The sequence below is a fragment of the Stegostoma tigrinum genome, chromosome 6 (genome assembly GCF_030684315.1).
Source record: "Stegostoma tigrinum isolate sSteTig4 chromosome 6, sSteTig4.hap1, whole genome shotgun sequence".
Classification (NCBI taxonomy): domain Eukaryota; kingdom Metazoa; phylum Chordata; class Chondrichthyes; order Orectolobiformes; family Stegostomatidae; genus Stegostoma; species Stegostoma tigrinum.
In genome coordinates, this window is record NC_081359.1 from 101,445,851 (window position 1) to 101,473,098 (window position 27,248).

At 42.3% G+C, this 27,248-nt stretch overlaps 1 protein-coding gene across 5 annotated transcripts in view; it reads right to left on the reverse strand.

Annotated features, from left to right (window-relative positions):
- The window catches only part of dhrsx (dehydrogenase/reductase (SDR family) X-linked), a 333,567-nt gene that overhangs the window by 293,924 nt on the left and 12,395 nt on the right, over positions 1–27,248 (reverse strand). The window contains exons 1-2 of one of the 5 annotated variants that reach the window (XM_059646806.1): positions 19,085–20,038; positions 2,937–3,042 (exon numbers count right to left, since the gene is read on the reverse strand). The exons of 1 other annotated variant lie outside the window; for it this stretch is intronic. In XM_059646806.1, coding sequence (XP_059502789.1) covers positions 2,937–3,013 — 77 coding nt within the window. In that variant the 5' untranslated portion in view covers positions 3,014–3,042; positions 19,085–20,038. Of the gene's footprint in view, positions 1–2,904; positions 3,044–19,084; positions 20,039–27,248 lie in introns of those variants that run through there. 3 more of the 5 variants (XM_059646807.1, XM_059646808.1, XM_059646810.1) reach the window with 3 other exon arrangements.

Sequence of the window (27,248 nt, forward strand, 5' to 3'; positions counted from 1 at the left end):
GTTCACATAGACATCACCCACTGCCCTACCCTGATCAATCATATCAAAATACATACATTTTGATGTGCAGTTATTGTTGCAATGTGGCTGCTAATATGCACTCGGCTACATTCGTGAACCACAATGAGTTGAGGCCATCATTATTTTTCCTTCATCTTCTCATTCATTTGGAACTGTGAGTTCCACAGATGGAATACAATGTGGGGACATGTGAGGTTATGCACTATGGTAGGATGAATAGAGGCATAGACTATTTTAGAAACAGGGAAAGGTTTTGAAAAACTGAAGCACAAAGGGGCTTGGGAGTCCTAGATCAGGATTCTCTTAAAGTTAACATGCAGGTAGATTTGGAAGTTAGGAGAACAAATGCAGTGTAGGTATTCATTTCAAGACAGCTAGAATACAAGAGCACAAATGTACTGCTGAGGCTCTGGTCAGACCATATTTGGAATATTGTGAGCAGTTTTGAGCTCTATATCTAAGGAAGAATGTGCTGGCCTTGGTGAGGGGAAGGGGTGGTCCAGAGGAGGTTTACAAGAATGATCCTGGGATGAAGAGCTTGTCATATGAAGAGTGGTTGAAGGCCCTGGGTCTGTTCTCAATGACAGAGGATCTGATTGAAATTTACATACACTGGGAGGTCTGGTGTGGTTGAATGTGGAGATTTTTCCACTCGTAGGAGAGAATAGGACCAAAGGATACAGCTTCAGAGTGAACAGACTGCTTGAGTGAACAGATACAGCTGAGATGAGAGGGAGTTTCTTCAACCAGAAGGTGGTGAATGTGGAACTCATTGCCGTAGAAGACTGTGAAGGTCAATTTATTGAGTGTCTTTAAGTGAGTTAAATGGGATCTTGATTAGAAAGGAGATCAAGGGTTATTGGGAGAAGGCCAGAGAATGTGATTGAGAAACATGGTCAAATAGCAACCACACTCAATCGTTCTTAGCTGAGAATCAACATTTTAACTTTGAACAGCAGCTTGTGTTAAAAAGAGAGAAAAAAAATACTGCTGGGATCTAGTCTGGGAAGATAATGCTGATTAAGCATTGTTCGAAGAACACAACTGATGAACCAGCAGTGGCAATTCCATTCCGTTCAGGAATTGGCAATTGGTTAGATATTGAATTGATCAATCCAGGGAGACAGGTGCTGGCCAACTAAACACTGATAATATTGTAAAAGAAACAGAAAGTAGAAGGGTGAATTCATTTTAATCTGGCTTTCAGCAGGAGGCAGTGTTGTTTTTGAAGCTGCAGGACTGGGCTTTTTTGGCTTAGGTCTCCCTAATCATTCTCCTGTTACTGACTTTTTGAAAGTCCTGAGAAAAGAACTCCAGTCTATAAGAAATCAAGAAAAGTTTCTGAATATCTGTGAAGTTGTTTTCATTGACTGGTGATTTCAGAATTCAAGCAAGATACAATCCTACTTGCCAGTGATACAACCCATCAGACTTCATAAAGGCTTGATTTTCATCATGAAAAGGTCGTGGAACTGGCAACTTGCAATTCTTCTGTTTGTTAAAAAAAATTATCCCTTAAATGTGTCTGTCTAAGAATCAGGTTATGTGCTTGTGGGGTGGTGGGGGTCGTGGTTAGTGATCAAAGAAAATTGCGCTTTGATCATAAATATTCATCAGATTTCCATGTAGTTCATCTGTAATCTGCTAAAGTTACATTATTAATAATAAATCATTCATTTTCATTTAAGTGATAAACTCAGTGTCCAAAGATTGGTTATTTGTAAAGTCTGGTTAGAAACACATGTACAATTTTGAGGGTTATCTAATGTTTTAATTTCGCTGTGTCGTGAATCCAGTGTTAACGAGTCTGACTTGGTCTGGCTTGTTATCCCTGTGTCATACAATTTCTCTTCGAGAAAGTGCCAAGGGATATTTTACAGCATCATCTAAAAGATGGCACCTTCAACAGTGTGGCATTGCCTCAGCATTGTCTCAGGAAGTCAGTCCTGATTTGATCCCAGAGCTCTGTCACTCAGAAATGAAAATATTATCCACAGTCATAACAGTTACTTTCAATTTTCCCATTCTTATACAACGTCCAAGGCTTTTCAACCAAACCTACGATGGCATTTAGTCCCTACTTTCTGACCTTTGGAAAGAAGCAACATGTCCATTGAACCTAGCTATTCAATTGTGCATGACCTACAATATTCTGCTGAATCTCATTCTTTCATTATTTAAAGTATCACAATTAAATCTCCCTATAATCTATAATCTTCTGTTGTTTTCTACTCTATTGCAGCAACTGGAAATTTTTCAAATTGCGTTCAATCCAATGTCTCTCATTTCAACCATTTATAGCTGCTGTTAAGAGGGGAGCAAATGAGGTTTAATCTTGTGCCTTGTAACAGGGTTTCTTACTACTTGTAATATTACATTTCATTGGCTTGTCAAAACTTGTGATGTTGTAATTATTGTCACTACAACTTTACAAAACTTTGTCACAAACTACTAGTGACTTGTGCATCTATAATTCTTCATCACTCAAAACACTTCAATTCAGAGCCCTGCATTCTCTCTCTCTCGATATATATATGTATAATATATGTGTATATAAAATGTGTGTATATATATATATATTTATATATAATTTATATATATATATATATGTATATATATAAACCTATACTGTCTATTTTATATATTTATATAAATATGTACTGCTATTTATCTTATTTATAAGCATTATCTGTCATGATTGCTATTTCCCAGGAGCATGGCCTAGGAATCTTGTCCAAATCTAAACAAAATTCTAGCATAAATATTTGCATCAACTGCTAGTTTCTATATAACTCCTCCAATGCTTTTATTCAAGTAATTTGTATAGGTAATTTATGAATCCCAGTGGTTGTGACACCGATCCCTATGGACTTCACTACTCACTCATTTTCCCTCAGGATCTGTGTCATTACTACCTTCTTTCAAGGAGATTGCATTTCTTTGTCCAGCACTGGATCTGCTCTTCAATCTCACAATGTTCTTTCTTCCTCATGTATCACGTAATGTCTTGTCAGTGGCTTTCTGGAAACGCAAGTATGCAATGTTGAGCAAGATACCAACATCTATGAGCCTAATAGTACTTGAACTGCTGGTGGGATAATGACTTTAATTTCCAGAAACCATGCTGAAATTTTCTAACAACTCCTTCTGCATTCAGTCCGTCATAATGATCTGTACGCACTGATATATCTGATGATTACTCCCAGCAACATACATCTTACTGAAGTCAAGTTAATGGCTATAATCTGACCTGCTGCCATTTCTGACAATTTATATTTGTGATATCTTGCAGTCCATGAAGCGATCCCTGACTCGATCAAGCTGTTACATGTTTGAGAACATCTTCTAGTTCTTCGAGCACTGACAGATAAATGTCATTTGGACCAGCCCTGTGTCATTTGAAACCGACAATTTCCTCCAGGATACGTCTTCAATTATAATAATAGTGCAGCAGTATTACACTATGCTACATTAATGTATTGAGGATAGTTTGTTGGAATGACAGCTGTTGTGAAATACAAGCGCAACGTATAAATTAGAAGCAAGGCTAGGTCCCTTGAGGTTTATCTGCAATGCAATAAGATCATGGCCAAACAAATTGCTTCACATTCCCAACAATCCTGTAATCTTTTCACCCCCTTATTTATCAAGAATTTATCTATGTCTGTCTCAAAAAGATTCAAAAGCTCTGCTTGACTTTCAAGAAAGAGAAGACCAAAACCTCATGACCGTCGATGAGGAAACAGTTCTCCTCATCTCTGTCTTAAGTGGACAATCTGTTTTGTTGAACAGAGGCCCTAATTCTCAAGTCTCTTACATGAGGAAATATTCTGTCTGCATTACTGTGTAAGTTCCATCAGAGTCTTACATGTCTCAATCAATATTTCTTGCTGTTCTAAACTCCAGTGAACACAAATCTGGTCTGCCCAAGCTTTCCTTATAAAACGACCTGTGTATGTTCCAGGTAGTAGTCAAATAAGCCTTCTCCGAACTGGTTTTAATGCATTTACACACATTTTTAAATAAGCAAACCAAAACTGCATACAGTACTCTAGATATACTCTCACCAATACCCTGTGTAAATGAAGCATAAATCTCCTACTTTTATTTCAGTTTGCCTCACAAAAAACTATAACACTCTATTATCTTTTCTACTTACTTGCTTTATGTGCATACTAACCATCTGCAATTCTTCCACGAGAACACTGAGATCCTACTATATTTTTATTCTTCACATCAAAATGGAAAATTTCACATTTTCACATCTAATGCTCCATTTTCCCACTCACACAGCCTTGCTTTGACATTGCTTTCTTATGTCCTCTTCCGAACTTACTTTCCTACCTACCTTTGTGGTGGACATTTGAATAGGCATTTAAATCTGTTACCATTCACTTGAATCTACTCTAGCAATTCTTCACCAGTTTTGTGAAGGTCTGTATCAATCTTTGACTCCAAACATGCGCCTTCAGTTTCACTCTTTCCAAACTAGGTGATGTGTGGACTTTGGCCTTTTACTCTTCAATGTAATTCCTCTGCTTCTTTTGCAAAGAAATCCTTTGAAATATTAACTAATGAATAATGACATTTTGAGCCTCGGTGGTTGGTCACTACTGTTGGGTTGTTTTTTTATCTCTTTGTCCAAGTGTTGGGTCATAGAAATCACTTCCAACTACTTTCAAAGAACGGAATCAAACCAACTCCAAGTTAGGGCAATTGAGAAAACATGAAGCAGGTACAAGAAGCAACAATTAAAACTATGGTACAATTGACAGCACTGAGAGAGTGGCATTGGAGCGACGGAACCATCCAGATAGATTAACAATCTTGCATAGTTTCATGAGATGTTTGCTTTGCTGGCTAAGCCACCAGTTATTGCCTAGATAAGCTAATGGCCCATGTGGCACAGGTACACTCATTGTATTTTGACCTAAGAGGATCATCTGCCATAGAGTCACTTGAGTAAGACAGCAAACTTTGAAGGCTGCACTGTTATGAGCATTCTCCACATCAAATCATCATTATTTTTGATACCATCACTAGCACCTGGGAACAGTAGCTAGCTTTCACATTTGTATTGAATAAGTGACTCCTCTGGAAAATGTATTCTGGCATGACTGCAATGGCTCATTCGATAAAACCTTGTAAAATTTATTGCACCTCTCAATCTTGTGCATGTGCATTTCTACATTCTCAAAAAGGGTCAGTTAAGTGGTTCAAAGGACATGTGAGCAGAGGCTTGTCTATGTGATGGCAAATGAAGCAAACACTCATTGTGACTAAAATTTGACCATTAATATTAATCAAAACCAACAGCAAATAATTTGGAGATGATGGGAACTGCAGATGCTGGAGAATTCCAAGATAATAAAATGTGAGGCTGGATGAACACAGCTGGCCAAGCAGCATCTCAGGAGCACAAAAGCTGACGTTTCGGGCCTAGACCCTTCATCAGAGAGGGGGATGGGGAGAGGGAACTGGAATAAATAGGGAGAGAGGGGGAGGCGGACCGAAGATGGAGAGAAAAGAAGATAGGTGGAGAGAGTATAGGTGGGGAGGTAGGGAGGGGATAGGTCAGTCCAGGGAACACGGACAGGTCAAGAAGGTGGGATGAGGTTAGTAGGTAGATGGGGGTGCAGCTTGGGGTGGGAGGAAGGGATGAGTGAGAGGAAGAACAGGTTAGGGAGGCAGAGACAGGTTGGACTGGTTTTGGGATGCAGTGGGTGGGGGGGAAGAGCTGGGCTGGTTGTGTGGTGCAGTGGGGGGTGGGGACGAACTGGGCTGGTTTAGGGATGCAGTAGGGGAAGGGGAGATTTTGAAACTGGTGAAGTCCACATTGATACCATTGGGCTGCAGGGTTCCCAGGCGGAATATGAGTTGCTGTTCCTGCAACCTTCGGGTCGCATCATTGTGGCACTGCAGGAGGCCCATGACGGACATGTCATCTAGAGAATGGGAGGGGGAGTGGAAATGGTTTGCGACTGGGAGGTGCAGTTGTTTGTTGCGAACTGAGCGGAGGTGTTCTGCAAAGCGGTCTCCAAGCCTCCGCTTGGTTTCCCCAATGTAGAGGAAGCCACACCGGGTACAATGGATGCAGTATACCACATTGGCAGATGTGCAGGTGAACGTCTGCTTAATGTGGAATGTCATCTTGGGGCCTGGGATAGGGGTGAGGGAGGAGGTGTGGGGGCAAGTGTAGCATTTCCTGCGGTTGCAGGGGAAGGTGCCGGGTGTGGTGGGGTTGGAGGGCAGTGCCTTTGTTGTGTGTTTTCTGGTTTTATTAGTGATTGTATTTCTGGCCTGCACAGAAATTGTCTCCCAGTACCTATACTGTAAGTTTATTGGCATTATAAATGTCTTATAAAGCTCCCGGGAGGTCTGTTAATATTGTGCAAACTATAAAGTTGGTTTCACACCTCTGACTTCTGGTGTAGAGCTAGCATGATGAAAGTTACAGCTATGAGGGAAGATTGGATAAGTTAGATAAAAACTCAAAGAACTGCAAATGCTGGAAATCCAAAATGAAAACTGAAATTGCTGGAAAAGCTCAGCAGGTCTAGCAGCATCTGTGGAGAGAAATTGGAATTAATGTTCTGAGTCCAAAGACCCTTCCTCAGAACAGGATCACTGGACCTGAAACATTAACTCTGCTTTCTCTCACTCTCTAGAGAGACAGAGAGCCGGCGGGGGCGGGCGGTGGGGGGGGGGGGGGGGGGGGGGGCGGCGGTGGGGGATGCTTAGCTGATCTGTAGCATCTCTCAAGAGAAAACAGAGTTAATATTTCAGGTCCAGAGACCCTATCCTGAGGAAGGGTCACTGGACTCAGAACATAATTCCAAATTCTCTCCACAGATGCTACCAGACCTGCTGAGCTTTTCCAGCATTTTCTATCATTGGACAAGTTAGAATTGTTTTCCTTTCAATAGAGTATATGAGGGGTAATTTAGTTGAGATGTTGAAAATAATGAGGGAAATATTTTCTAAAGTGGTGAATTCAACTGTCGGGGACACAGATTTAAGGAAATGAATGGAAGATTAAAAGGGTATTTGGAATTTGATGCCCAGTACCATTTGAGGTAGAAACTCTCAACTTGTTTCAAAGTAACCAGGTTTTTGACTGACCATAATCTGCAAGGTGTCGGACCAGGTGCTGGAAAGTGGGATTAGAATAAGTGGCTAGCTTATTCAGCCAGCATAGACAAGATGTTTCCATGGTTCTAGTTGGCTCTGTAATTTTCATACTTTTACGAAATGGGATCTATGCCCAGAATGATTGGGAAGAGATCTCGGGAAAGGTATAGAAGTGTATTAAATCATGAGGAGTATGGATAATATAAATAGACAAGGTCTTTTTCCTGGGGTGGGGAAGTCCAAAACTAGAGGGCATAGCTTAAGGAGAGGGGAGAAAGTATAAAACGGGCCTCAGGGGCAACCTTTTTCCTGTAGCGGTGGTGGGTGTATGGAATGAGCTGCCAGAGGAAATGGTGGAAGTTGGTACAATGGCAACATTTAAAAGGTATCCAGACAGTTATATAAGCAGGAAGGGTTTGGAGGGATATCGGTCAAAAGTTGATAATTGGGACTAGATTAATTTAGGATATCTGGTCAGCATGGAAAAGATGAACTGAAGGGTCTGTTTCTAAGCTGTGCAACTCTATGTTCGATAACTGAATTCTGAAGCGGGTCAGGGATCCAGGTCTGAAAGAGAATTAACAATTACAGTTTTATATGTCAATGCCCTTTATAAAACCTAATCAAGCAAACCTCAATTTTCTGAAGTTCTATTTTTAAATGTAAAGCCCAGGGCAGCATACCTATTAGGAGTTAGTTAAAAAGAAAAACATTTCAAATTAGAGCAGTAGAACATGAACTCTTTCAACTGGCAGGCTTAAATTCAGCAATCACAGGCCGGTTCAAAATTACATTTTCAGAGCTTGCCCTTGTAATGATGAATTTCCTTTCAAATTTCAAACATTTTAAAACAAATTCTAAAGATGCAGGAATTGCAGCCAAGAACAGTATTTATGTTGCCTTCATAGCTGAAGGCAGCAGGCTTTATCCTTCACCAGTTGCAGTTGAAGTGATGAAGATGCTCCCACAAAGTCACGAGATAGAGAGCATCAGAAGTTTGACCCATGATAAACAGTGCTGATGTATATCTACGTTGTGTAGTCCTATGATTTGGGCAGGAATCTGGAAGGGATCATGTCCCCTGCGCCTGCTGCCCTTGACTTAAAGGTGGTGGGAGTTGCATTCTTGTGAGTAAGCCTTCACAAATGGCTGCAGTGAACCCTCTAGATTGTGCTCACTGCAGTCATAGGACACTGATGGGCTACAGCGTGGACATATCGGCCAATGATCATGTGCCAATCAGGTGGGCTACTTTGCCTGACGTAGTGTCATGTTTCTACAACATTGTGGTAAATTCAGCATTGCAGGCACATTCCTGCTTGTAGGTAATGGTGATCTCTGGGATATCGGGAGATATCCCAGGCTCTGATTTCTACATATAGCCATGGAATTTTTCTGACTGGTCCAATTCAGTTTCTGGTCAGGGCTGATCGAGCTGTTGATAATGATGACTTAGTGATAGTCTTGTCATTGATTACCAAGGGGGAAATGATCAGACATTTCATTGTTCAGTATAACTGCCTGACATTTGCATTTTACTTACCATTTATCCATTCAGACCTGCATGTGGAGATGAACTGTCTTCACTGTCTGGGAAATTGCTAATACAGAGAATCATCACAGAACAAGTGTCATTTAAGATGGAGGGAAGGCCATTGATAAAGTTGAACATAGGTTGAGCTTAGTTCAGTCTACACTCTCACACAGGTGTCATTGCAGCAGCTTCTAACCACAACCAGCTCTCCACTGGAAAATTTCCCTAAAATGGAGTTTGATAATACAGCATGCAACATTTCGATTGAAATGCTGCCTTGTTCTCGAAGTCAGTCAGTCTCACATCATCCCTGATATTTAACTTTCATGTCCATTTTAGACCATGCCATGAGTGAGTTCGGGAACAATGTGCTCGCTTATGCAACTCCGATAAGCATCATTGGTGAGTAAGTGCTGATAATTATTCTAGTACTTTGCTGTTATTTGTAAGCAAATTGACAAAGTTGAATTTGTCCATAATTTTCTTGGCGGCAAATATTTTGGCAATGTTGCCAATGCTGACATTTTGGATTGAGGTAGTTTTTGATTGCAGGTCTTAAGGTAACAAACAGATGTTGTTAGGGATAATGGACTTTACTGCATTCAGCACCCTCACATGTTTCTTGATGTCATGTGGAATTAATCAAATGTGCTGAAGACTGGCACCTGCACAGGTAAAGAAATGAGAAGGATACTAAGGAGGGTCATCAGCTTAAAACTTCAGGATGAACCCAAGTGTATCAGGCTTTTCTCTTGCATGCTGTTCCTGGGGTTAGACATCATTCAGTTTGGAATCTTCAATGGTTCTCCTCCTTCTGTTAACTGCTTAATGATCCAGCACTATTCATTACTCAGAACGTAATACAGAACTTTAATAATAGCATAACTCTACAGCATGCTGCATTGCAGTTTAACCTTGTTTCCAGGCACGCCTAGTGTTACTTCTAGAATTCTCTTTGTATTGCTGAAACAACATGTTATCAAAAATTTCTTAACTTGTACTTATCAGGATTCCAAATTTCAAGTGATCATGACAATTTATACTATTGGAGAAAAGGCAGCTGATTGGTTGATAAATTGACTTTCATTGTCCAAATTGTTGCCTCGGAGAAAGTAAATGTATGTTCGGTCCTGAGTATATTAACAGTTACACAGCCAATCAATTTAAAAATATCAGTTGAGCTTGTAATGTGACTCATTTATGGTTGCAAAAGTGACATGCGCTTATTCACTGGGACCTGGGATCTGCTAACAAAGAGAAAATGATCAAGTCCTGTGCCATTTTTGAATTAGCTGAAAGCATGGCAACTCTAGTGTTGTAAGAGATAATGGGAACTGCAGATGCTGGAGAATATAAGCTTTTTCAATGTCACTTGTCTCAACAAATCTTGCCAAGTTAGCTGTGATCAGTAAATTCTTCGCCTGCAGTGTAAATTGTTGTGATCATTTAAATTTGTCACTCTTGCATTTGGCCTGATGAGTGGGAGACAAATTGCTTCAAGAGCATGTCACTATTTTCAGTAATATTCACTGCCAATTTTCATCTACATCTAACTTTACCAAGGTTGGTCACCTGACTTGATGATGTTGAAAAAAGTCAGGGATATACTGACTCACAGTGCCTCAAGGATGACCAAATTTGAGCGATTTGATCTGTTCTGAATCTCTCCCACGTAGTTGAGTGGCAGTAACATGTGATATGTTGGAGAGCATTCCCAATTTAAAGATAAAGTTATTGGACTCCACCAGAACTCTGAAACAATGATGTTTCAGACCTTGTGGAGCTGGAGGAACACAGCAGGTCAGACAGCTTCAGAGGAGCAGGAAAACTGATGTTTCAGTTTGGGATCCTTCTTCAGAATTGTTATCTGGTATCTCTGACTCCAGCATCAGCAGTTCTTACTATCGATGAATGTTTTATACAGATGCACCTACAATAGGTACATTGTTGCTTATTCTCTCATATTGGTTGAAACCACCTGCTGGAATCTCAGACAAACCCTTGGGCCTGAGAAGGATAAAGTGTGATTTTCTGTTTATTCATTCATGGGACATAGGTGTTGCTCCCTGGGCCAGAATCATCAATAAGATCATATGACACAGGAACAGAATTAAGGGCATTCCGTCCATCTAGCCTGCTCCACCATTCAATCATGGCTGAGAAGTTTGTCAACTCCATTCTCCCGCTTTCTCACCATAACCCCTGATCCTCTTGACAATCAAGAACTTATCTATCTCTGTCTTAAATGTACCCAATGACCTGCCTCCACAGCCTTCTGTGGCAGTGAATTTCATAGATTCACCACTCTCTGGCTGAAGAAATTTCTCCTTGTCTTCATTCTAAAAGGTCTTCCCTTTACACTAAGGCTGTGCCTTGGGTCCTAGTCTCTCCTGCCAACACCTTCCCAATGTCCACTCTGTCCAGGCCATTCAGTATTCTGAAAGTTTCAATTAGATCCCCCCGCCCAATCCTTCTAAACTCCATCAAGTATAGATCCAGAGTCCTCAAACGTTCCTCATATGTTAAGCCTTTCATTCCTGGGATCATTCTCATGAAATTCCTCTGATCCACTCCAGGACCAGTACATACGTCCTGAGGTGTGTGGATCAAAATTGCTCACAATACTCTCAATGTGGTCTTTCCAGAGCCCTATAAAGCCTCAGAAGTACATCCCTGCTTTTACATTCAAAATAAGTGTCAACATTGCATTTGCCTTTCTAACTACTGACTCAATCTGCAAGTTTACTTTGAGAAAATCCTGTACAAGGAATCCCAAGGCCCTTCAGATTTCTTAATGTTTTACCTATTTAGAAAATAGGCTACGCCTCTATTCTTCTTACCAAAGTGTATGACCTCACACTTTCCCACATTGTACCCCATCTGCCACTTCTTTGCCCACTCCCTTAACCTGTCTAAATTCTTCTGCAGCCTCCCTGCGTCCTTAATACTACCTGTCCCTCTACCGATCTTTGTATCATCTGCAAACCTAGCCAGAATGCCCTCAGTTCCTTCGTTTAGATCATTAATGTATAAAGTGAAAAGTTGTGGTCCCAAAACTGGCTCTTGTGGAATATCATTAGGCACTAGATGTCATTCTTCTGCAAGACAGACAATCTTCTATCCATTCTAGTACCTTACCTCTAACACCATGGGCCCTTATCTTATTCAGCACCCTCCTGTGCAGCACTTTATCAAAGGCCTTCATGAAGCCCAAGTAGATAACATCCATTGGCTCTCCTTGGTCTACCCTGTTCGTTACTTTATCAAAGAATTCTAGCAGATTTGTCAGACATAACCTTCCCTTGATGAAACCATTCTGTCTTTGCCTTATTCTACCAAGCACTTCCAAGTATTCAGAAATCTCATCCGACACAACGGTGTCCAAAATCTTACCAAAGACCGAGTTCATCCCTAGTTGACCTTGAGAAGGCAGTGGTCAGCTACTGTCTTGAACCACTGATTGCCAGTTGGTGTAGATGACTCATAATGCCATCAGCGAGGGAGTTTCCACTTGCCTAGGTGATTGCAGCCGCAGCAATACTCAAGACGTTTGATGTTGTCCAGGAGGGCTCTTGGAGACAGACTGTGATGTTCATCTTTTTAACTTTATGTCTTTCTGATGTATGGTCAAACTGTGTATCACTGTAAGGTAACTTTTTTCCTTCATTTCTGATTCTGCAACTATGGATTGTTCCTCAGTACCTAAGATGGCTCCGTATTTCAGTGACATTGTCACACTGTAACTAATCTTGTAACTGAACAAGCTGTACCTGGGTAGTTTTGTACCTAAGATGGCACTGTAAAGTGGTGACTTAGCAACTTTTCACTGTACTCATCTTAGTACATGTGAAAATAAAGTTAATTCAATTCAATGTGCTTCAATTCAACAAAGCAACCCACTTGGTTGACATCACATCCACAAACATTCACTCCCTCTATCACTAATGCGTAACAGCAGCAGTGTGTACAATCTACGAGATGCACTGCGACAACTCACCAGTATTCCATACACTACACTTGCCAAATCTACAACCACTACCATGTAGTAGGACAGAGCAGTAGATACATAGGCACAGCACTACCTACATGTCCTTCTCCAAGCCAATGACTCACAAATATATTGCCACTCCTTCAAGGTCACTGGGTCAAAATCTGGAAACCTACTCCACCACAACACTTTAATTTGTTTTAATCATTCATGGGAAGTGAGCATTGCTGACTGGGCCAGCATCTGTTACCAATCCCTAGTTGCCCTTGAGAAGATATTGGTGAACTGCCTCTTGAACCACTGAAGTCCATCTGGTTTAGGTAGACCCACAATGTTAGTGACATTGAAGTGCTCCTACACAGTAACATACTGCTCCCTTGCCACCCTCAGTGCTTCCTCCAACTGGTATTCAACACAGATTCATCAGCAACAAAGGAAGAGAGAATATAGATATCAGCAGGAAGTCTGATCCGAAACCATGAGATTTCGTAGGATCCAAGTTTAATGCTGAGCACTTCAAGCTTCCTCCCAACTGTAATCCACTTTGCTACCATCTCTGCTGGGGCTGTCTTGCCTGTGGTACATGATTTATCAGGATGGTTAATGTGGGACATTGTGAGTAAGGTATGATTCCACACGCGTGACTAAGGCAAGTTGTTGTTTGACTTGTTTGTGAGACTGCTCTCCCAATGTTGGCAGGAACTCCCAGGGTTTGTTGACCCAGTGCTGTGTTTCCCATTATTGTTTCCAATGCCTTAGTCAATGCCAGGAAGTTTCCTTCCCTAAAGGATGTTAGTGAACCAGATGGGGGTTTGTTTATGACAATTGACAATTTGTTGGTCATCATTAAACTGTAATTTTCGTATTTTTATTTAATTCCAATGCCACCATCTGTCATGTTGTGTTCAAACCCAGACTCCCATAAATTACCTATGCCTCCAAATTACTAGTATATGGATTATACCTTTGAGATATCACCTCTGCATAGAAGGTGTGCGTCCAAAATAAATGTACCTACATCAAATGGACAGCAATGGTCAAGAGTGCAGCTCACCACTGCCTTCCTGAAGGTAATTATGGATGGGCAATGAATGCTGACCTAGCTAGCAAAGTCCACACCCCATGAATGATCAATAAAATTAACGGCCATGATCTTACTGAATGGAAGCATGAGGGCCTATACTTTCTGCCAATTCATATTCAGTTCCCTGCAGGTTCAGTAGGTGGCTGAGTCATTCCTGGTCACGGAATATGATGGACATGTATTGTGCAAAGTTTATTCTGTGTGTTAGCTACCTTTCTCGATTTGTCTTTGTGGTGCTCAACATGGAACAATATTAGTAGCTGAGAAATTGTGGTAAATGCTGAACAGTAGCAGGTTTCCCCACCTGTGTTAGATCTGAAGCTACCAGAGTTAGCAGGATCCGGAGTCAATGGTGAGGACTTCAATTCCCGCGTTTAACTTTACCCTCGCTGTGAATGAGACAGGAGATGATCCAGAAATGGTGGTGGAACAGTCCAAGATATTGGCTGATTGATGTGATTCAGCGATTGTGACTGGGTCGTTATGCAAATATGAATTTGAAGCAGAAGCAGGCCACTCAGCCCTTCCGGTCTGCTTCATCATTCAATAAGATTGTAGCCAATCTCATTACTCCATACACCTGCCTACAGTAACATTCCACTCCTCGTCTGTCTGTCTGTCAGTCTATCTTGAAATATACTCTGTCTCCTTCTACCATTTTAAAGGAAGACAGGTCCAAAGACTCACGACCCTCTGTGAGAAAAAGTCCCATCTTTGTGTTGTGGACAACCCCTTATTTTTAAACAATAACCTAATTTCTAGATTTTCCCATAAGTGATTCTCCCATTCTTTCCAAATGCACCCGGTCATGACCCTTCACATCTCATATTGTTCAACTTGTCACCTGTCACTCTTCCAAGCTTCAGTCAATGCAAGCCTGGCCTGTTCAGCTTTTCCTCATCAGGTAAACCCTCTCTCCGAAGCATTAACACACTTCCTTAAACAAGATGTTATAACAAGGTGGATGAACACAGCAGGCCAGACAGCATCAGGGAAGCAGGAAAACTGGTGTTTCGAGTCTGGACCCTTCCTCAGAAATGACCAACCCTGTACACAGTACACTAGATGTGGTCTGAGCAATGCTCTGCTTTGCTGACGTGCAGACTTTCGACTTCCTCTTTGGCTCTGAGATGAAGTTCTGACCACGTATTAGCTTCATCACCAGGACTACCTACTTGCATTTCCATTCCATTGCCTGTCACTCCCTCTGCTCAGCTCACCTGGTACTGAAATCCTCAAACACCCTCTGCTTCGGTCTAAGTGATAATGGGAACTGCAGATGCTGGAGAATCCAAGATAACAAAATGTGAGGCTGGATGAACACAGCAGGCCAAGCAGCATCTCAGGAGCACAAAAGCTGACGTTTCTGGCCTAGACCCTTCATCAGAGAGGGGGATGGGGTGAGGGTTGTGGAATAAATAGGGAGAGAGGGGGAGGTGGACCGAAGATGGAGAGAAAAGAAGATAGGTGGAGAGGAGAGTATAGGTGGGGAGGTAGGGAGGGGATAGGTCAGTCCAGGGAAGAGGACAGGTCAAGGAGGTGGGATGAGGTTAGTAGGTAGGAGATGGAGGTGCGGCTTGGGGTGGGAGGAAGGGATGGGTGAGAGGAAGAACAGGTTAGGGAGGCAGAGACAGGCTGGACTGGTTTTGGGATGCAGTGGGTGGAGGGGAAGAGCTGGGCTGGTTGTGTGGTGCAGTGGGGGGAGGGGACCAACTGGGCTGGTTTTGGGATGCGGCCTCCACCTATCTTCTTTTCTCTCCATCTTCGGTCCGCCTCCCCCTCCCCATTTATTCCAGAACCCTCACCCCATCCCCCTCTCTGATGAAGGGTCTAGGCTCGAAACGTCAGCTTCTCTGCTTCGGTCTAAATCTGGCCATTGCAATGGTGTTGCAGGCTAAACCCCCTCCTAATTCACACCGGCCGTAAACTAGCTAATCTACATTGATTTGCAGCCCAGCAACACTCAGGTTTTAAAATTCTCTGCCGTGTTTCGAATGGCCTGATCCAACCTTATTTAACACACACACACAAAGTTTCTGGATAAGCTCAGCAGGTCTGGCAGCATCTATGAAGGAAAAAAAACAGAATTAACGTTTCGGTCCGGTGACCCTTCCTCAGACTGATGCTGCCAGACCTGCTGGGCTTTTCCAGCAACTTTGTTTTTGTTCCTGATTTACAGCATCCGCAGTTCTTTCGGTTTTTACTTAGCTCATATAACCTCCTGTAGTATTACAACCGTCCACGATCTCTTTGCAGTCTATAGATGGTGGCCTCTTCTACAGAAGTTGATTTTAATAACTACCACGGTCCTGAGCGCTGGAATTCCCCTTCCTTTATTTCAAAATCCGTGCCTCTTTATTTAAGTTTTTTTTTGGTCCCTCAAATCTCTGAAAACACACCGGTGAACCTTGAGACGGTTTACACTGTCACTTTGACTCCAATCTCGACAGAGTAGCCCATGCAGAATAGAATCTGTACTGCAATCCGTGTATCACAAGTGATGTAAAAGTCAAACACAACAACCCCATGTAAAACAGTCTGTGCAAAATAGCCCTGAAGAACAGAATATGCAAAACAGCCTCATGTACAACAGTCGTTGCAAATTCCCCCTATGTGAGGAAAATGAGAATGAGCAGAGTGCAGTTCAACACGCTGACCTTGTCTTTGCTTTTCTCGGGAGTAACAACAGAATTTGCTTTAAATGCTTCACCAATATACGCTAATAAACTACGGTTGTTTTGCTTGGTTTGAAACAGAAACGAAAACTGGTCATGCAATTACAATTTGAGATTTCAATTTAAGCCAGTGTGAAATCGTGACGCCCAGAGGGTTGAGGGGAATGATTCCAAGAGACGACTTGCATTCTGTTGTCCTGAACATGGCGTACTATCGAATTGCCGCTGGTGTTAAGGGGGAGAATCGTTATTTGTTAGACCTGTGACTATTTGTGTTTCAACTCCTTTAAATTATATAGAAGACTTCTGTTTTTCTTTAAATTAAAGGTCTTGTTGTATTCGTGTACAAGACGGACTTTCCCAAGAATGGTGTTAATTTAGATTCGACAGCTGACAACATGCCCAAGTCAATGCAACCTTTATAATGGCCATTTCTTCTCTCATAAACTGAGAAACTACTTGTTGCATCTCGTGTTTGTGAAGTTACTCCAAGTAGCTTGTTCCTTATTGAACACGACAACCTATTTTGTTTGCCCGGGTAGATACAATTCTAAAAATCAGCTTTAGCATTTTTTCAGAGATAATGGGAACTGCAGGTGCTGGAGAATCCGAGCTAACAAAGTGTGGAGCTGGATGTTTGGCCTGCTACGTTTATTTAACATTTTTTCATGTGTGTTAAGTCCCTTTCGCTGCAACACCGTATCTGGTCAGCGCAGGTTGTTGGCAACGTGATTTGCAGCAATCCCACCTCCATTAGCAAACAAGGATTGTTATGGGAGGGGGGAGGGGACAATCTTTTTTTTCGAAAGGGAGGGGATGTGCTGGGAATTATTCGAGGGCGTTTTATAATCCTAAAAAGAGTCAAGTGACGGACTGAGCGAGGTTGCGTCTTGGAGAGTTCATGAATGAATGGTTTTGCATTAGTTTACGTGCATGAATGTTGCTGTTTATGGACAACTCAAACCCACTCTGCACAATGAAACTTCCCCTTTCTCCGAATCGCCGAACGCCATGAGTTTTCACGAATCTGCCATGGGATCACGGTTTTAAAACGCGGATGAGTATTGTAGATGAACGTGAGATACCCTTATCACTGCCTGTGTGTGTGTGTGTGTCTTTTTTTTCTTTACCAAACCAAGCCTGGATGCTCAAAAATGCACTCACACACGGGCAAAGACAAAAAAAAATCAATTCGTGACGAACCGGGATTTGTAAAGATCAAGACAAACAATAAAGAGGCGGTGGAGGGAAACGTGAGGGACATATTAAATCTGCGGCCTTTCAGCTGCTTCACTGTTTAGTCCTGAGCAGACCTGAGCTTCCACAATACTTTTTTTTGTTGTTGGGACCGAAGACTGGAGACTCAATTTGTGCAAAAAGTTGATCTGGATGCAGTGTTAGGTTTTATTAAAGAAATTGTTTGTAAGGGCTGAGTCTTTGAAGTACCATTGCAACCTCCTTTATTTGCGAGCTTCAACGAGACATCTGTTTTACAATCAACCTGTTCAAAAGATATTAGGACACACAGGACTTTAACCTAGGCCTCCTGCTCTAGAGATAGGTAGACTACCACAAGTGCCCTAACTTCTGCCATGTAGGATATTTTCCAGTCAACCTGTTCAAAAGGTGTTACTACTCATCCCTGGAGGAGACATGAATTGAATCTAGGACTTCCAACTCCAAGAGTAGGGAGATTACTGCTGCACTACAAGTCACACTCATAGAAACATGTCTAGCTTCAGCCTTACACTGAGATCCAGAGAATACTGGCCACCTGCAAATTTAAGAAGGATCCCCAGATATATTCTGAATGCCACGCCCCAACCCACTATCAATACAACACACAAAAAAAGACAACAGAAATTGCTGGAAAAGCTCAGGAGGTCTGGCAGCATCTTTGGAGAGCATTCAAAGTTCTGAGGAAGGAGTCACTGGACCCGAAACGTTAATTTTGATTTCTCTCCATAGATGCTGCCAGGCCTGCTGATTTTCCCCCACTAACTTCCGTTTTAGTTTCAGATTCCCTGCATCTGATACAATTGCAACATTTAAAAGGCACCTGGATGAGTGCACGAATAGGAAGGGTTTAGAGGGATATGGGCCAAATGCTGGCAAATGGTGCTGGATTAATTTAGGATATCTGGTCGGCCACGGACGAGCTGCACTGAAGGGTCAGTTTACATGCTGTACAGCTGTATGAGTCTATCCGCAGTTCTTTCGGTTTTTATTTAACGTAAACATAAATTGCTCCAAGGAAACTTCCTGGTCTTCTGAGAAAGTGGCAAGTTCGTCTCACTCTCTCAGTGACAAACCTTACAATAACATTTTACATACTCTGAGGCTGGCAACATTCTGAATGCAGGGTGTGACAAATCATTTATCAAAACCTGAGGATGGGGCGGAGGGCGGGGGGAATGGTGTCTGTTGCACATGATGTGCCAATGTAACCTCGTCTACTAACATCAAACGGTTGTTTGGTCTCGTTGTCCAAAACAAGGACTGTTTACGTCTCGTTGTTTAGACTATGTATATTTTGGTTTAAAAAATGGGTTAGTGGGAAGGATGGAGTGAGATGGTTGTGGGCGCTGGGGAGGGGGGGTCGTGGATGTGGAGGGGGGGGGGGTTTCGGTTAGTGTGGAAAACCTACTCACCGTTCCTTCAGTTTCTTCCCTGGCTGCTCAATGTCAGTTCGTCCTTAGCGTGCTTCGCCTTCTGAATCAGATGCCGTGATCACAATCCACATCACGGCAGATGTACCAGAGGATCACGTAAAGAATTAGCAGGATGGCGAAAATAAACAGCGCGACCAGAATAGCCTTTGTAACCGGAGAGATCAAAGACTGCATGACATCCAGAACTCCTGGATCTGAGCGTATCCGACTTCAGGAGGCAGCGGTAAATATACGAAAAAAAATCACGAGCAGCTTCTGACAAGATAGCCTAATGGATACCGATAGGTTCAAAGCGCACTAGACACCCAGACGAAATATCTGCAACAAGGTTTTTTTTTCTTTTTAGTGGCAATCAGGCAAGGGTTTCTTTCTTAAAATGAAATAAACAATACAGGTAGATCCCTCGCCGCTATCCAGGAATCGATCAATTCCAAATTAGCACATCCAATACTGACATGGTCGTATTTAAGAAATCACCACAGAAAAGACACATTCAAGATACAGCAAAACAGAGATCCGCTCTTCAGTCAGTGTACGGTCAAAGAAATCAAACTATCCCAGTCTTTCAGATGTACACGGAGGTGGGAATTTAAATATATATATATATGTATGTATATGTGTATATATATATAAAACTTACAAGCGAACGCCCGCAAGCGTTTGGGACTCACTTCCCTTGTGTCTCTTTCTCTCACACACACTCTCGAAGGTGGAATGTGTCAAGCAGAACCCAGAGGTGGATAAAAACAAAAGTTGTGATTCCTTATGCTTGTCGGGTCAGTCACTCAACGTGGAGAAGTGTGTGTGTGTGTGTGTGTGTGTGTGTGAAATACATTGGTATTCCAGAAAGGAGACCTTCCGAAACGCGCTGTTGATTGCAAATGATTAAGGTTCTCTCTCTCTCTCTAACTCGATCTCTCCGCTATGCCGTTTGATTGTACGCCTGTAATTTTTGTCTGTGTTTATTTAAATATCTTATATATAGGGTGGATTTCACCTCACTCCCCCCCCCCCCTCCAATACACAGACACAAAACACCTCCCCCTTCCTCAATGATCCTCAGAGGATTTACTGCAAAGTGGAAGATAAACCGAGCCACGCTGGAATTTCGACAATCCATTTCACGCCTCAGTGCGTTCGCTACAGTCCCAGGCCGGTTGGCTTCACTCTTGTATCCTATAAACGCCTTGGGGAGGACGGACATTTATAGAGGGGACCCTCACCCCCCTCTCACCCCGAACACCTCAGACTGTAAAATCTCGTCTAGAAGGCTCGATGGCGCGCTTCTTTCGCCTCCTTGACACAGCCGCATCGGTTTTGCTAAGCTGACCTGTGGTCTCGGGTTCATGGGAGCGGGTCTCGCATTTTACTTTTTCTCCCTCTCCCCTCTGCGAGTCAAGTGGGTTTATTTTTTTTTATCATCCCCTCGCATACCCTTGGCTGCCTACCTGAACGGTGGCTGTGAAATTACCGTCTCGAAACCAGTCACCCCCACCCCCACCTCCACGAGGAAACTTTAATGGTGAAATTGTTTGGATCAATTTCATTCTTTTGGCGTGTGTGTGTGTGTGTTTTTGTTGTTGTCGCTGGGGTTGCGGGGGGAGGTGGTTGGGAGCAGATTTTATAATGAGACGCCGTCGCTCAGTGAAGTCGCTGCTTTCTGTTTGGCCACAGACACGCTTTGAACCAGAGATGGGTTTTTTTTTCACACCGTTTGTTTCTGAGCGCTCAGGGGTGTTCCTCACAGGAGGACGGGTTAGGCAGCTTCTCCGCTCGGAGCATTTTGTGCCATCGTCATTGGAATGGGAACCACAAGGTGGAAGCAGGTTGCAGGGTTACGAGCTGTACTTAAGACGGCAGCTTATGAAGAAATGGCAAACGCACAAATCCATGCATGGGTCACTCGACCCGAAACCTTAACTCAGATTTCCCTCCACGGAAGATTGTCAGACCCGCTAACCTTCCGCCCCCCCAAACAATGTTTATTTTTGTTTCTGATTTACAGCGACTGCGATTCTTTCATATTTTTAGACGGCAATTGTGCTTTTTATTTCAAGCCGTTCCTGGGATTTCCCTTTATTGACCTGTCGCTTTATCGTCCCCGTTTTTGCTCTCCTAATTTCATTGAATCATAGAATCGCGACGGTGCGGAAATATGCCATTCGGCCCATCGAGTCTGCACCGACCGTCCAAAGAGCCGTCCCAGCCATCACAACCTCATCCCGTCCCTGTAATCCTACAGTTCCCATGGCTCATCCACCAAACCTGCACGTCCCTGGACCCTACTGGCAATTTCCCGTTGCTAAACCACCTAATCTACAAATACCTGGACATTAGCAGGTAATTTACCACGGACAGTCCACCCAAAATGCAAATCTCTAGATACTAGGGGCAATTTCCCATGGCTAATCCACCTAGCTTGCACATCCCTGGACTCTATGGGCAATTTAGTATGGCCAATCCACCTAAACAACACATCTTTGGACTGTGGGAGGCAATTTAATATTTTAACCAACACATCTTTACGCAGGGAGTTGTGAGAGCATGGAATGCGTTGCCAGCAGCAGTTGTGGAAGCAAGGTCATTGGGGTCATTTAAGAGACTGCTGGACATGCATATGGTCACAGAAATTTGAGGGTGCATCCATGAGGATCAATGGTCGGCACAACATTGTGGGCTGAAGGGCCTGTTCTGTGCTGTACTGTTCTATGTTCTATGTTCTATGTTCTATTTACACTGGCACACAGAAGTATGGTCACCTACATTTAATATTGATCAATTCATTTGGATTTAAACGTCTAGACCTAAGATGAAGTTTTCCTCTTCATGCATTCATGGGAGGTGAGAGTCGCTGGCTAGGTCAGCACTTAGTGTCCTTCCCTAATTGAAGAGGTACTGGTGAGCCCTCTTCTAATACTACTGTAGCTCAATGCAGATATCCTACATATACTGTAAGGAAATTCCAGATTTTTAAACAAGTGGCATTGAAGGAACAATAATAATAGTTCCAAGGCAGGATGATGTGGCTTTGGATGAAGATCTTGTATGTGGTGGTGCTCCCATTTACCTGCAGCCCTTGTCCCTGGTGGTGAAGATCACTGTTTGGAAAGTGCTGTCTAAGGAGCCTCGGTGAATTTCTGCATTGCATCTTGAGGATGGTGCACACTGCTGCCACTGTGCACCAGTGGTGGAAGCAGTGATTGTTGAAAGTGATATACAGGATGCATTCCAAGCAGGCTGCTTTTACTTGGGTGGTGTAGAGCTTCTTGAGTGTCATTGGAGCTATACTCATCCAGGCCAGTTGGAAGCAAATCATCATTCTCTTGACTTGTGCCTTGTAGATAGTGTCATGACTTTAGTGGGCCAGGAAGGTTAGCAATCAAGGGCTAGCCACACTCAGGTATGCAGACAATAATCACCTATTCTAAAGTCAACCATTCTGCCCTCATTACTTATATTTGCTTCATATATTCCTATGTCCACTCCTATACAGAACCCACCAACACAAGTATGTTATGATTTAATCACACATTGCTTCAGAGGCTGCACATTAGGACAGTGAGGATTGTAATGCCATAGAGTTAAAAAGGCAGCTGCTTTAAAGCTAACATGTACACAGAGGAACTTACCAAGTAATAGTGAACAAAAGGAAAAGAGATGTTTTTATAGGGAGAGCACGTTTTAAGACCACATGATTTCTCAAAGGCTGTACAGCTCCTTCCAACAGTAAATATGATAACGATTGGATGTTCCTGTGTTGTCATGCTGGTTGAAGGTGATCAGGACCATGGAGAAAATGCCTTGCTCTTCTTTGAAATAGCGCCAGTTACATATTTATTTAAACAGGCAGCTGGGATTAATCAATCAAATTAAGGTGTCAGATTTTAGTAGTAATCTTCTTCTGTCTCAGTTAGAAGTGTGATTCCACAGATTTGAGTAAATAATCAAGGTTGAAACTCTAGTGCAGTGTGGAGAGACCGCTGCACTATCAGATGTGCCATCCTTTGGATGGATGCAATGTTAAACTGATGCACTGCCTGTCCTGTTGGGTAAGTGTAAAGATTCCATGACACTATTTGGAAAAGTGTCCTGGCTAACATACATCCATTGATCATTTATCTCATGATAATTTGTGGGAATCTTTTTTATTTGTTTATTCACAGGATGTGGATATTGCTGGTGAGATCAGCACTCATTGGCCATCCATACTTGCCCTGAGGGCAGTTGAGAGTCAACCACATTGCTGTTGGTATGGACTGGTATATAGGCAAGGATGCCAGTTTTCTTCCCTAAAGGACATTAGTGAACCTGCTGGAGTTTTCCTGACAATCAACAATGGTTTGGTCGTCATTATTAGACTTTTACTTGAAGATTTTTTAAAAATTAAAATACCACCATCTGCTATGGTAAGATTTGAACCCAGGTCCCATCACCTCAGTCTCCAGTTAGTTGTCTGATGATAATACACCTAGGTCATCCACTCTCCTTGCTTTGTGTAAATTTGCTGCTGTGTTTCCTCAAAGGTTGATTACATTCAGAAGTATTTTGTTGACTGTAAAGTGTCATATGACATCCTGAGGTTATGAAAGGTAAGTAAATTCAAATTCAGGAGCTGGATGAACACAGCAGGCCAAGCAGCATTTATGGTCCTAAGATGCTACTTGGCCTGCTGTGTTCATCCAGCTCCACACTTTGTTATCGCGGATTCTCCAGCATCTGCAGCTCCCATTATCTCTAAATTCAAATTATTCCTTCTATCTGTAACAGTACATATTACAACACCCCAATCCCCAGCTCTGAGTAAACTAGAGTAGATCATAAAGAGACATACAGACTCAGAGCTTATCCTGACCTGGAAGTATAATGTTGTTCCTTCTTTGTTGTTTGGTGAAAATTCTGGAACTCCCTTCTTAAAAACATATAATGTGTGACCCTACATCCAAGGACCGAAGAAAGCAACTCATTACAACCTTCTAAAGGGAAAGTTGGTGATGCTGGCCTAGTTGTGATGCCCTTATCCCCAATGTATAAATAACAGGTCAATTGAGATTATTTGGTTTAAACAAACAGATGGCAAAGATACATAACTCACAAATGCTGCAGCAACCTCCCATCCATGGACTCCATTTACATTTCTTGTTGCTGCAGAAAGGCTGCCAGCATCTTGAAAGGCCCCTCTCACCCCAAAAATGTTCTCTTCTGTCAGGTAGATGATACAGAAGCTTGAACACACACACCAGCAGATTCAAAACAGCTTCCTTCTGCTGTTATTAGACTGATGAATGAACCTCTCTAACTTCAAACAATGTTGATCTTGCTTGTGTACTTCATGTGCAACCATACCCTTGTCTGCCTCACTTTGTCCAAGAACCCTGTGTCCTTGTTTCCTATGATCTGCTGGTACTGCTCGCAAAACAAAGCTTTTCGCTCTACTTAGGTATATGTGACTACAATAAATCAAATCAAAGCAACAAGTGAGGTATTGCTTTTCAACATGAAGTTATTTTTCTGTAAACATCTGCTCTACAATGTGTAGCATTTATACAACAGGTTAAATTGTTGCCAGTCTAGCTCCTCAATACACTGTCTAGGCACATTTGTCAGTCTAACTTTGGAATGGTGCTCTTAACTGGACAGGGCAAAGAAATAAAAAATATGGGATGGATCATGACGTTTGAGTTTGTTATATCAAATATGTTTTTCATACCATCATATACCATTCATAAACTTTACGAATATTCATGCCAATCTTGGGACTTTACCCTGTGTCCCTACTAAACAGTCAAAGTCACTCAGCACACACCAGTGGTCTGAAGGACCTGTGTATTTATAAACACAAATTGGAGTTTACAGCAATAAGCAGATATGAGCACGAATGTCTGATTTCACAGAACTGCCAGAGATACTAGCAGCTTTTTGTTAATATAATATGAGTAAGGTTATCACAGTATGAAATTTAATTCTCAACCTAAAATGTGTTGAAAGGCTGGAATGTGGGTCAATGCTTGGAGCAGGAACACAGCTTTATGTCGACCTGACAAATCAGCTGATTCTGCTGTATGAGCTTAGTGCACCACACTGCTTTCCTCAATGACACTGATTTTTGGTGGGGTGTCAAAATTAAACAGAGCATTGGAGAAGCACTGGAGATCACTGAGGAACAGAGGATCAGAAGCAGGCCATTCAGTCCCTTGAGACTGTTCCAGTATTCAAAGTGATCACAGCAGATCTGCAACCCAAATCCATATATCTGCCTTTTCTTCAAATCTCTCAATACCTTTGGCTAACAATCTATCAGTCTTACATTCACAATATCAATCTCACATTTACAGTTAACAGTTTAATTCAGCATTACCCGTCATTGGTGGAAAAGACATCAACCACTTTTTGTGCGTCCACATATTTCATAATTTCTCTCCTTTTAGGTGAGGCTTTAATTTCTAGATTGTGTCCCCTAGTCCTACACTCCCTATATTACATTACATTCCCTTCACATTCATACAAGCTACAAATTGACTACAGCTTTTAATAGTAGCTGTGGTGATCATTTAATCCACTAATGTCTTTCAGCTGGGACAAATAATACTTCAGGTAGCAATGTTAATTTTCCAACTTAAAAAGGAATAACCTATTTTCTTTTAAAATGCTGTCAATCTGAAAGCAATGACAACACATCTGGCTTTGCAGAATCTGAAAATAGAGAAAAACAAACTTTGTGTAAATACTTCTTTTGGAACTGGATAGGAGTCTACGCAAAAATAATTAACCCATAGTTTTCCTGTCCTGCTACTGTTTTTAGTAACAGGTTGAATTTTGGTAACAACTTTAACATCTCTGGCTCTTCACTGGAATGTAATCAACAGATCGTCATATAAAAACAATGAAGGTCAAAATGAAGAAGCTACTGAAAATAACACGATGAAAGAGTTTATTTTAAGAGGAATATTAAGCAGTGAAAGGAAGAGTGGAGAGATACAGAGGTTTACGGAGAGGGGTCGAAAGCTTTGGGCCGAGGGGCCTTATGAAATGGCCTCCAGTAGTTAAACGAGATGTGAGGGGAATTTGTATCACAACAGAATTGGAGACCTACAGGGCAGCACAGTGGCTCAGTGGTCAGCACTGCTGCCTCACAGCACCAGGGACCCAGGTTTGAGTCCAGCCTCGGGCAACTGTCAGTGTGGTGTTTGCGCATTCTCCCAGTGTCTGTGGGGGTTTGCTCTGAATGCTCTGGTTTCGTCCCACAGTCCAAAGATATGCAGGCTAGGTGGATTAACCGTGCTAAATTGCCCATGATGTTAAGGCATGTTTAGGTTAGGTGGGTCAGACATGGGGTAATCAGGGGTAGGGGAATGGATATGTGTGGGATGCTCTTTGGAGAGGTGGTGTGGAGTTGTTAAGCTGAATGGCCTGTTTCCACACTGTAGGGGGTTCTATGACACTGAACTCTTGTATCAAAGCAGAATACTGCACACACATGAACTCTGAAACCAACAAAGGGAATGTAGCAGAAATTAAGCAGATCTGGCAGCATCTGTGGAGACAGGAACAGAGTTAACTTTTCAGGTCCAGATATGACTTCTTCAGAACTAAAAGGTGGTGGAAATTTTTTTTACATATACTTTTGACGGAGATGGAGGATGAATAAGGGGGCAGATGTTGTAGAGGCCCGGTGAGAAAGACGAAGGGATTGTTAATGGTGATGAAAGAGAAACAGACCATCAAAAACTAAGAGCAGGAGCAAGCAGTTCAACCTCTAGAGCCTGCCCTACCATTTAATATGATCATGGCTGATCTCATCACAGCCTCAACTCCATTTTCCGGCCCATTCCCAAAAACTTTTAACTCATTGCTGATTAAAAATCTTTTTTCTCTCTCTCCTTAAATTAGTCAGTGTCGCAGCATTCACTGCACTCTGGAGCATTGAATTCTATAGATTCACAATTCTTTTGAGAGAAGCAATTTCTCTGCATCTCTATTTAAATCTGCCGCCTTCAGCCGAAAACTATGACCTCCATTCTAGATTGTCCCACGAGAGTAAACATCCACCCTGCTTTGTCAATCCACTTTAGCATCTTATGTGTCTCAATTAGATGTTATCTCCTCCTTTTAAACCCCAGAGAGTAGAGGCCTAAATGGTTCAATC